General features: G+C 56.6%; 4 protein-coding genes across 4 annotated transcripts in view; all 4 read right to left on the bottom strand.

The window, feature by feature from the left end:
- The window catches only part of ACA1_229970 (uncharacterized protein), a gene marked incomplete at both ends in the record, with an annotated part of 1,611 nt that extends 199 nt beyond the window's left edge, over positions 1-1,412 (bottom strand). The window contains 7 exons of the mRNA XM_004346537.1: positions 3-146; positions 236-411; positions 437-669; positions 743-822; positions 1,071-1,138; positions 1,206-1,244; positions 1,319-1,412. Of these exons, the coding sequence (XP_004346587.1) occupies positions 3-146; positions 236-411; positions 437-669; positions 743-822; positions 1,071-1,138; positions 1,206-1,244; positions 1,319-1,412 (834 nt within the window). The remainder of the gene's footprint in view (positions 1-2; positions 147-235; positions 412-436; positions 670-742; positions 823-1,070; positions 1,139-1,205; positions 1,245-1,318) is intronic.
- Positions 1,413-2,637: 1,225 nt separating this feature from the next.
- ACA1_229960 (beta1,3-glucanase precursor, putative) lies at positions 2,638-3,994 on the bottom strand (the record flags this gene model as incomplete). The annotated part of the gene is made up of 6 exons (XM_004346536.1): positions 2,638-2,827; positions 2,938-3,203; positions 3,230-3,376; positions 3,466-3,540; positions 3,614-3,712; positions 3,812-3,994. 6 exons carry the CDS (start codon positions 3,992-3,994, stop codon positions 2,638-2,640), a joined length of 960 nt encoding a protein of 319 aa, XP_004346586.1.
- A 337-nt stretch (positions 3,995-4,331) lies between these two features.
- ACA1_229950 (uncharacterized protein) lies at positions 4,332-5,453 on the bottom strand (the record flags this gene model as incomplete). The annotated part of the gene is made up of 1 exon (XM_004346535.1): positions 4,332-5,453. One exon carries the CDS (start codon positions 5,451-5,453, stop codon positions 4,332-4,334), a length of 1,122 nt encoding a protein of 373 aa, XP_004346585.1.
- A 355-nt stretch (positions 5,454-5,808) lies between these two features.
- Positions 5,809-10,162, bottom strand: ACA1_229940 (Arf GTPase activating protein, putative; the record flags this gene model as incomplete). The annotated part of the gene is made up of 15 exons (XM_004346534.1): positions 5,809-5,923; positions 6,007-6,098; positions 6,220-6,353; positions 6,405-6,546; positions 6,643-6,921; positions 7,051-7,301; positions 7,411-7,508; positions 7,613-7,779; positions 7,882-8,037; positions 8,106-8,171; positions 8,258-8,437; positions 8,564-9,355; positions 9,444-9,602; positions 9,711-9,812; positions 9,902-10,162. The coding sequence occupies 15 exons, from the start codon at positions 10,160-10,162 to the stop codon at positions 5,809-5,811; spliced, it is 2,994 nt and encodes a 997-aa protein (XP_004346584.1).
- Positions 10,163-10,386: the final 224 nt, after the last annotated feature.

The following is a 10,386-nucleotide window of genomic DNA, read 5'->3' as shown; positions in this document are numbered from 1 at the left end:
ACGCTCTTCTCCTTGTTCAGGCGTCGCATCTCGATCTCGGCGTCCTTCAGCTCCCGCTCCTTGGCCTTGAGCGCCTTGTGCACGAGCAACGCGTTTTGGTATTCCTCCTTGGCGCGCGACGACTCCTCCTGTCGGTCTGTGCCGAGCTACGCGAGAGATAGAGAAGAAGAAGAAGAAGAAGAAAGTGTGAGTCGGCGACGTTGCAGTGATCGGTGGGTCAATGGCAAGTAAGTACCCTTCTGAGGGTTTCGTTGGTGCTCTGGAGTTCCTTGGTGTAAAGAGTGTACTCGAGTGCCCTGCGCTCGCGGTCGAGCTCCTGGTAGGCCTTGAGCTCCTCCTTTTCGTCTTCGAGCTCCTTCAGTCGCGTTTCAATGTAGCGCAACATTTCTTCGATCTTCTCCCTCCGCCCAGCTGTGTAAAGAACAAGGGTCAGCACCAGCTTGACCGAAGAAGAAGAGGAAGAAGAACGCGCCTGCTTCCTTCATGATCTTCAAACTCTCGTCCCTCCTCTCGTCGTACACTCGGGTGCCGGCCACTTCCTTGAGCAACTCGAGACGCTCGGAATCCTTCATCATTGTCAACGCGTTGACCTTGCCCTGCTGGACAATGTAGTACGGATTGGATCGCGAGAAGCCAGCACTCTCGAGCAGGTTCACTACGTCTTGCTTGCTGTGATGCCACAACAGCACAGAGGAAGAGAGGGTGAGGGAAAGCGAGGAAGGTCGAAAGAGAAGATGCGTACCTGACGTGTTTCTTGTCCAGTGAGTACTCGTCCTTCTTGAGACCAATCTGTCGTCGCAAAACCACCTCATCTCGATCAATCTGGAAAGAGAAGACGGAAGTGTTGTGAGCTGGTGTTAAACACGCCACCGGCGGTGAAGGTGGAGCGAATGATGTGAAATAAATAACAAATAAGTATTAAAAAATAAACAGCAATCTCGCACAGGAAGCGTCGATCAGCATTGTCGAAGTGAATTTCGACATAGGCCGACATCACGTTTGAGCCAGCGCCTTCCTGAAAGGCAAAATTGTTTAGCTAAAAGCGCGGTTAGGCAGTGAGGACTACGTACATGAAGCAGGGCCTGCCTCTCATCAGCGCGAAGATTCGAGAAAAGATCGCTGAGCACGAAACGGATGGCTGAAAGGGAATGATGCCTGGTGAGATTAAAATTAAAAAGACGAATAATCGTTCGATGATGGCGTACCGAAAAAGAAATTGGACTTGCCCGAGCCGTTGCGCCCCACTGGCGAGCAACAGTGAAAGCTTCGTGTCAATCATTAATTCGTTTGTATGGGGCGAGTAGCGGCCGGGGCGTACCGATGACATTACTGCCCTTACTGAAAGGCTCCAAGTCCAATAGCTCTTTGTAGCTCTTGAACCCCTGAATTACGACCTTTTTGATATGCACCATGTTGGCCGGTCGCTGTTGTATCTATCGCGGCTACTTCCTGTTCCCGCCAAATGCGGTTTTTCCCGCCAACGCGTACTGCCAGTGTGACGGATTCCTGGAACAGCTGAATTTGACTCTTTTTTCTTTGTTTTCGAAGAAAATCCAGACCAAATAAAGAAATAGAAATCACCAGCGCCAAGTAGGCTGTTGCCGTCCTGCTTTGGGTTAGTTGGCATGTTGCAAGTGCTTCTTGCCATCTTGGTTCCCTAATTTATGATATGTTGTAATGCAGGAGCAATATTGATTATGAACTTGTTTATTGGGGCACTATTGTGTTTTTTATCAAGTTATTTTCAAAGCTTACAACACTGGTCCAAGAAACAAAATAAAACTTGAAATGAGCATAAAGTTGGCAACCAATGGTCCTGATGCCGGAATAATATTATATATTATAAATTTATTTTGTATTTGATTTAAAAAAAGGGCTGGAGACCCAGGGAATTTTAACATGGATGAAGAGCAGGCAACGCACCGCTGTCTTGCAGATGGTAGTGATTCTGAAGCCGAACGGATAAAGCGGAGGGAGAAGAAGCGGAACCGAAAGGAGAGGAAACGTAAGCAAAAGAAGAAAAGGTCCTCATCTTCGTCGAGCGATAGCGATGATTCCTCCTCATCTTCCTCTTCCTCTTCATCCCGTAAGAGGCGACGAAAAAAGGCCCGTGCGGCAGCACTGAAGGTAGGCTGCTCCTCCAATTTTCCATCTACCTGTTTCAGGAACTGATTTTATTTACAAAAAAGAAATTGATGTCTGAGTCCTTCTACGACAAGACCTCCTCCAGCAAGTACCAAGTCGGGTACGCTTTCATTGATTAATTATTATAATGAGAGCTTAACAAATGGCCTTGGGGTAGGGACGAGATCTGGCACCACGGGAGCTATTTCCTGCTGGAGAAGGAGTGGGAGAGGGAAGAGCAAGAGCGACGGGAGAGACGCGAGTGCGAGAGGCGCGAGTGGGAAGAACGCCGCCGGCAACGAAGGCAACGCGAGCGATCGGGCGAGAGGGGACCACACCAACACAACCGCCGGCGTTCGCCATCATCACCATCACCGCCACGACGCGATCGCGAACGGCGCAAGCGCAGACACAGCAGCCGAGATCGGCACGACGATGACAATCGAGTGCCCAGCAGCGATAAACGGGAGTAATCGTGTTATTACAATACTGCACCAGCCCAGCAAGACCAGATCAGGCCAGGAGGGAGCTGAGGTGGGCCATCAGGGCGGCGGCGGCAGAGCCAGGGGCCAGGGCGGAGGCGGCGGACGGGGTCGAGTCGGCCGAGAGAGCGTCACCCTTGCTGTTGTAGAGAGTACCCACGCGAGTGAGGCTGCCCGCCCCGGCGTTGAACAGCGACGGCAGCGTGCCCACGTTCGTCGCCCTCGCCGTGAACCACGAGTACCTTACATTCCATTACTTTCATCAGCATCGTGTGTATGTGTGTCGTGCGTGTTGTGTGTGTCTTATATCGTGTGTCGTGTGCGGTGGTACCGTTCAATTTGGGTGTTGTTGTCGAGCGACCAGAGGGCGTTCTGCATGTAGTTGACTTCGTCGTCGATCGTCACCGAACCGCTGTCGGACGGGCACGCGAACTCGGTGAGCCAGATGGGCAGGCCAAAGGTCTGCATCTGGCCCACCCAGTAGTTGAGGCCGCCCACGTTGCACTCGTAGGCGTGGAAGCACAGGAAGTCGAAGTGGCAATCCGTGCAGTTGCCGAAGAACTGCGTGAACCTGGTACGTCGCATCACTATCATCAGCTACGCACACGCACACGCACACGCACACGCCGCTGATCGGCAAGTCGGTACCAAGTGACGGGGTCCAAGGGGTTGCCACCGGGCGAGGCCGAGGGGGTGCCGAGCCTGATCTTGCCCAGGAGGTCCGCCTCCTTGAGCTGGGCGATCACCTTCTTCCACTGGGTCGCGGCTTCCTGTGCTCGACGAGCACCCACAGAAAAAGGTGAGTCGAGATCCTGATCGGGCAGAGCACAGCTTGACTGAACCGCGGAGGAGGACGCACCAGGGGCGTCATGACGGCCTGCCCCGGAATGTTGGGTTCGTTGAAGCCCAGCAAGTGCTTCGTGTTCTTGGGCAGCTGAGTGACCAACACACCAAACGCGGTGAGGTTGGCTCGGAGCAAAAAAGAGATGTAGGACGTAAGGCCGCACCTTGGCCACAAAGCCATCAACGGAGTCAGCACCCCAAATCATCGGTACGAACTCGACGTAGCGGTCGCCCAGGTCGCACTGGCTCAGGTCGATGTTGGGCTGCGGCACGTGACCACCAAAATGCCGCCGGCGTCACGACACGTGGGCGAAGGTTAGGTTGTGTTTTGTTTTGTTTTATTTCACTTGGGCGTAGAGTACCTCGAGAGCCCAGCCGTAGTACCAGGACATGCGGGAGAGGGCCTTGATGTCCTCGCAGCCTCCGGCCCACTTGTCGGTGGCGACTCCGCGGTAGATGCCCTTGGCGGCGTGCACGCCCGGGCCGTGGAGCAGAGCTAGCAGGGCTGCCACTACGAAGTAGCACGACCTCCTCGACGTCAACATGCTGTGTAGTCTGTGCTGGTTGTTGGTGTTGGTGAAAAAATGAAAATGAAAATGGTTGCGCCGAGAAGAAGCACCCAACGACGAGCAAACGAATGAGCCGTCGCTCCTTTCTTTCGTTGGTGGGAAGCTTGATCGCCCGGGCGGTTGGCGGTCGGGGTCTCGGCCCGGTATCAACGGTGTGGACACAACATGGGTATATGAGACACTATGTTCGACCCCACATCCAATAGTACTGTTGCCTCGTCAACTTGACAGGGCAAGATGTGCAGTGTCGTTGTCGAATGTGCAACATTGTTGAATATGTTTGTGTTATATTGTAGCAGGAAAATATGTGTGATCAGATCGCAGCTGCGCGGGCAACTCGAGCCAGCACCTCCTCGAACCGGTCGCACAGGTGGGCGCGCTGGACACGCAGGAAGTGTCGGTCGGCCTCCACCTGCAGCCGGTCCCGCTCGAGCCGAACGCGCTCCGCCTCCACCTCCCTTCGCTCGCTCTCCAGCTGCCGCAGCTCGGCCTCGAGCCGCTCGCTCTTCTCCCTCACCTCGAGCACCTGATGCTCAAATGTGACCAGCTGCTCCTCGAGGTCGCGTGCGATCACGTAGTGGTTGGTCCTGTTCCACGCCAGGTCCTGCTCGGCCTTGGCCACTTCCTTCTCCCGCCGCTCCAGCTCCGCCAGCCTCTGCTTCAACGTCGCCTCCGACTCTGCCTCTGCCTCCACCGCCTCGGTGACACCGCCCAGCTGGCACTGGTCTGCAACAAACGAGTCGTCGGTGCTCAGCTCGGCCGACGTGGCCGAAGTGTTGGGCTCGGCCGGGCTCGAGCGCGGGCTGAGCCGAGTGGTGGATCGCGAGGGCTTGGCGGTGGATCGTGGCGGCTGGCTGGCGGCAGGGTCCGCGGCTGAGGCCGAGCTTACGCTGGCCCGCCCGGCAGGGCGCGAGGAGGCGGTGGCGAGACGGCTGATGCCCGCCAGGCTGCGACGCATGATCGACGGCTTGGCCTGGGCCGTGGGTGCGGTCGCCTGAGCCTTGGTGACGGCAGCCGTGGTCTTGGCGGCGGCCGTGGTGGTCGTGGTCGTGGTGGTCGACGATCCCCCGACGTTGTTGAGGCGGGACGAGGTGGACGCGTTTTCTTTCTCTAGCGGCAATCCGGCGGTATCGGTAGATGAGGATGTGTTCAGAGATGATGTGGATGTGTTCAATGATGAGGAGGTGGAGGAGGAAGTGGATGTGTTGAGCTTGCTGGAGCTGCGGCGCGCCGTTGGCGAGACCCCGACCAGGTGGCACGAGGCGTGCGCCGCAGTCGAGATACTGGCCCGCGGTCGTCGGGAGGCCGTTGGGACGGCGGTGGTGCTGGCCGTCAGCCCAGACGAAGCGGCGGAGGCAGCGGGGGCGGACCCTTCGGCCTTCGAAGGCCCGGAGCGGAGTACGCTCGCGGGCAGGCTCGAACGTTTCTTGGCCATCAACCTCGCTCGCTGACTTGCTGTCGTGGCTGACGCAACTGCTGTCTTTGTTTCCATGTTTAATCTTTTGAATACAATTTGATGGATCGTGGTTGGGAGCTGCGGCCGAGAGATGTTGATCAATCTGAAAATCTCTCGAAAGATGAACCGTTGGGTCGAGTGGAGACAACCCAACGTTTTTAACGACTTTAAACGCAACGCTCACCTTTCGCGCCAAATTCAACGGCGAAAAACACAAAAAAAATGAAAATGAAAGCGAAAGCGAAGGAGAGCAAGAGGTGGTGATTTAGTTTACATGAACGTAAGAGCACGCGGGGGGGGGGCACTCGTGCGGGCATTGGAAGTGTGTGATACGTCATTGGATGGGCTCGAACGACCCGCTCGTGGTCGAAGCGGTCGGTGTCGTCTGAGGTGCGACAGGTTGGGCCGCCGGCGTGTATTTCCTCTTTATGAATTCTTCCCTCGTTTTGCTGCAGCAATGGTCACAATACCCATAATAGTTAGAGCTCAGCAAAAAAGAAGGTACGAGAGAGAGAGAGAGAGATCCACGTACACGTCGGTCGAGGGCGTGAGCGGTTCGGTTGACGGAGGCATCAGCTGCAGCCACCTTTGATTGGCCAGCTCGTTGCCCGTTTGCTCCAAGAACTGTCAAATGTGTGCGTGCGTGTGTGTGTGCGATTGTGCGTAGAGAGTGAGTTGCAAAGGTTTCAGTGTATACATCACTGGCGCATCATCGCGCGCAGCCGACGTTCAGCGAGAACCGTACCCGGATGTCGTGAATCTCCCAATCGTCGAGGTCGAGCGATCTGACCTTGGTGATGTGGGCGCCAAGGCTGCGGTGCACGCCCGCGCATTCAATGCACAGCGTGATGCCCAGGTTGATCGATGCCCAATCCGGATCTGCGCATTTCCCCACAGTCAATACCGCGCTGTGCGCTGTGCGGTGTGTACCTTCTTGCCCGCAGTCAGCGCACACGTTGTTGCCGGGTCGCTTGGCGATGTCGAACAGGAGATTTTTGCGGTACTCCCGGCCTTCGAGCGAATCCTCGTCCTCGGGAACGTTCAGCGCTCGCACATTCAACTTCGAGCCCGACTGAGGAGTAGTGCGTGCGTTGCGTGTGCGATTGGCCATTCAGTGATTGAGCACACGAATGATGATGAATGCAAAGTATGCGGGAGCAGGGGTCACCTTGGCCAGCATCGATGCAATGCTTCGCTGTCGACCCTTGAGGGTGTGCTGGAGCTGCGTCTTCATGAGCTTGGCGTTGAGGTCCTTGATGGCGTTGACCCACTCGCTCCGCACCTCCTCCGAGTCGACGACGAACACGAAGTTGCGGTTGGCCGTCAGCACCTCGAACGGGTACGCGATCTCCTTCCCGCTTCGCTCTCGCAGCGGCAGCTCGTGGGCCATCGCGAACAGAATCTGGATCGAGCCCGATGGCTGCATCCTCTTCTCCTCGGCCGTTGGCTGCCCAAAAAAAAACAAAGAAAATAAGAAATCATCATTCCATTCCCACTAAATAATAATAACATAATTCTATTTTATCTATTATTCTATTTGATTTGAAAAATAGATAAACTTAATGACGTGGCGTACCTTGTTTTCGTAATAGGTGAGGCTGTCGGCGCTGAGCATGCACCACCGCTTCTTGTACTTGGTGAATCGGCTGTGGGTTTGCTTCTTGAGGAAGCCCTGCAGGATGATCTCCTTCCCGTCTTCGCTCTCGGACAGCGGCGGCTTGTCTCCGCCACCGCCGCCTCCACTGGCGACGATCCTGACCTCCCGCGCCTGGGTGTCATCGCTTGAGGTCGTCGCTGTCGACTCCTCCTTGTTGTCTCGCTTGCTCTCTGCAGCGAAGCGACCGATAGATGAAGAAGAACGAAGAATGAAGAAGAAACGTTACAGCTCCGCAGCGCGGTTGGTTCGGACATAAAGCAATGGTGAGAGGAGCGTTACCCTTCTCGTCCTTGGACTTGCCGCTGGGAAGGTTTCGGAGTTGGGGCGAGTGCGCCGAATCGTTCATCACGTTCGCCCGAAGACTCGTGATCGCATCTCTGTACATGCGCAACGGCGATCAGTCAATCGACCAACAACACGACTGCACCACGCCACTGGTGTGGTGTGTGTGTGTGTGTGTGAAATAGGAGTTAGAACGGACCTAAGCGATCCGATCCATTCGAGCATCTCGTTTTCGCTCTCGCTGTGCAAGAGGATGGCCACGTCGTCCTTCCCCACCAGCTGGAAGCAGTGCTTCTGCCCCGGCACCTCCAGCTCCTTCACCGAACAGAACAGGAGATCGATCGGCAATCCCGCGAACTCCGTGTCCTGTGCGTGCGGTGGTGCGTGTGCGGTTTTGTGTTGTGCGTGTGCAGTGGTGGGTGAGTCACTGCGATGAAAGCAAAACACAGAGAAGCGGAGCGTAGGGACCTGTTTCTTCTTGTAGTAGGTCAAAAATCCGTCCTCGATGACGAACCACCGCTTGGACCACTTCTGATTGCCCGCGAGCAAATTGAGCGGCGAAAGCGGGATCGCCAGCGTCGACTGTCGCTCGCTAAGCATCATCAGGGAGCCGCACGTCTTGGCCTACGTAAGCACACGGCGGGGTTTTAGTGAGTGTGTGTGCGCGCGCCCTGTGCGGTAACAGAACGAACCTCTCGGGGAATCATCTTCGTCATTTCATCGATCTCGTCGTCACCTTCATCGAGCCCGATACTCGGCTGCAGAGCGAAACGTGAAGTCAGGTCACACGCCTGCAACAATAAATACAACAACGATGATCATATTAAATTAACGTCGTGCGCACCTTCTTGGCGTCGTTCATGGCGTTCATCCACATGAGCATGTCCTTGTAGGTGGAGGCCTGCAGATAGATGTTGCGCTTGGGCGTGATGAGCGCGAACGTGTTGGTCTTGTTCGGCAGCTTGGCCTCCTTCACCGAACACATCCGCATATCATACTCGCCCAACGGGAAGTCATCTTCGTTCTGTTCGCACACGCGACACGATACACGCGACACACACACAACACACAACACAACAACAACAACACACACACACAGGGTAGGTGAGTGACTGCAAGCGCCGACACATACAGATCAAGGGCAACCGACCTCCTGCAGGCGCCAATAGACGAGGTATCCGCCCTGGAATCCGAACCAGCGCTTCTTGGACTTGGCGAAGCGGATACCGCTCAGCTTGACGAGGTACCCGCGCTTCTTGGTGCCGTCGGGTCCGCCCTTGCGTCGCACCACGAACCCGCCGTCCCGCCCGAACAGCTCCACTTCGCCCCGCTTGCCGGCGGACTTGCGCAGCGGAGACGAGGGCGACGCCGGCAGCGACACCGAGTGCAGCACGGGCGAAGCCGCCACGGGCGATGACATGGTCAGGTACTCCTTGGCGGCGCCGTCGTCGTAGTGGCCCTCCCCCTCGTCATCGGGAAGCCCGCGGTCACCCGCGACATTCTCGTCGACACTGTGGTTGTTGACATCGCCGACGGCGGCGCGGGTCTGGTAGCGAGGCGAGATCGGGATCGAGATAGGGGCCGACAGCGTCAGCGACGGCCGACCGCCCAGCGAGGCTCCTCCGATTTCGCTTTCGCTTTCCTTCGCGTCGCTTTCGCTCTCCTGGCCTTCGTTTCGCTTTTCTCGGCTGTGGCGGTGATAGCTTTGGGGGCGGTGCTGCTCGCTGCCGCCCTGGTCCTCCGTCACCGAGACCACTTCCTGCGACGACGACGAGTCGGGCGCGACGATCACCTCGGCTCGGCTGTCGGCGCTGCCCAGCGATGACGGCCGGCGCGTCCTGACAGTCTGGTGGGACAGGTGCGCGCTCTGCAGGTCGGAAATGCTCTCCGTGCTGCTGGTGCTGCTGACCCTCTGTTGCCTCACCGGCGTTCCCTCGCAACTCTGCAAATCGCAATTGTCAGAACAAAAACAAATATAAATAAGATGTTAATATATTAAAAAGTAAATGTTATCGAGACGGAAGGCGGACCTTGAGTTCCTCTTTGAGGGCCTTGATGACCTTGCCGAGCGCGATGCAGTCGGGGAGGCTCTCGATTCGCTCGGTCTTTTCCTTGAGGAATGTGCACTTGGCGAAGAACTCCCAGAAAATGGGCTCCAGCTCTCGCGAGTGGTGCAGCATCGCCACAGCCTGTGTCCAGCGCAAACAAAATTGAAGGTAAGCGACAAGTTCGGCCGTTGACAAATTGACGCGTCGAATGACCGGAGTGTCGGCCCACAAGCAGGGGCGGGCACGTACTCGAACGGACAGGCCGGCGTTGCTGCCTCCCGGTCGGTTCTGTTCGACCAGATAGACGGGAAACTGGGGGAACTGCTTGGACAGCGGATACTGGCGCAGAGTCTGCGCATTGATCGGAGTTAAAATTGAGGGTGAACAGGGGGCGCGAGTGAGTCGGAGCTAAAAAGAATGAAGGTGGAGGGGAGGAGCACCTTGTGCATAGAGAGGACGGTATCGCTCTTTTTCTTCATCTCGGTGCCGCTCATCTTGGCTCGGAGTTCGGGGCTGAAGATCTGCGTTTCCCACACCTTCACCTGGGCTTCGATCTGTTCGACGTTCTTCCGCAGCGCGTTCTTGAACCGCTGCACCAGCTGCGCGTTCTCCGTGTCCTCGCCTTTGGACGGACTCGACAAGAGATTGGCCGGCGGCTCCTGTTGTTGATGATGATGATGATCAGGAATGCGTTCAGCCATCAATCGCACATTCCATCAGCTCAACAACGACCAAAGAATGCAGAGAATGTGGGTACCCGCGCAGGGCTGGAGTTGACGAGTGCCGAGCGTGGGTAGCGTCTGTCGCCGGACAGGTTGGGCGACGACGGCGGCGACGCGAGCGGGCCGGAGTTCTTCTTGCGCAGGGTGTAGACGATGGGGGAGGGCGGGGTGCCCTTGCCCTGCGGCGACACGACCGGCGGCGT

The sequence above is a fragment of the Acanthamoeba castellanii genome (assembly GCF_000313135.1).
Source record: "Acanthamoeba castellanii str. Neff unplaced genomic scaffold scf7180000084761, whole genome shotgun sequence".
Taxonomy (NCBI): Eukaryota; Discosea; order Longamoebia; family Acanthamoebidae; genus Acanthamoeba; species Acanthamoeba castellanii.
The sequence above is the reverse complement of the archived record's forward strand: the minus strand, read 5'-3'. Positions and strand labels throughout refer to the sequence as shown.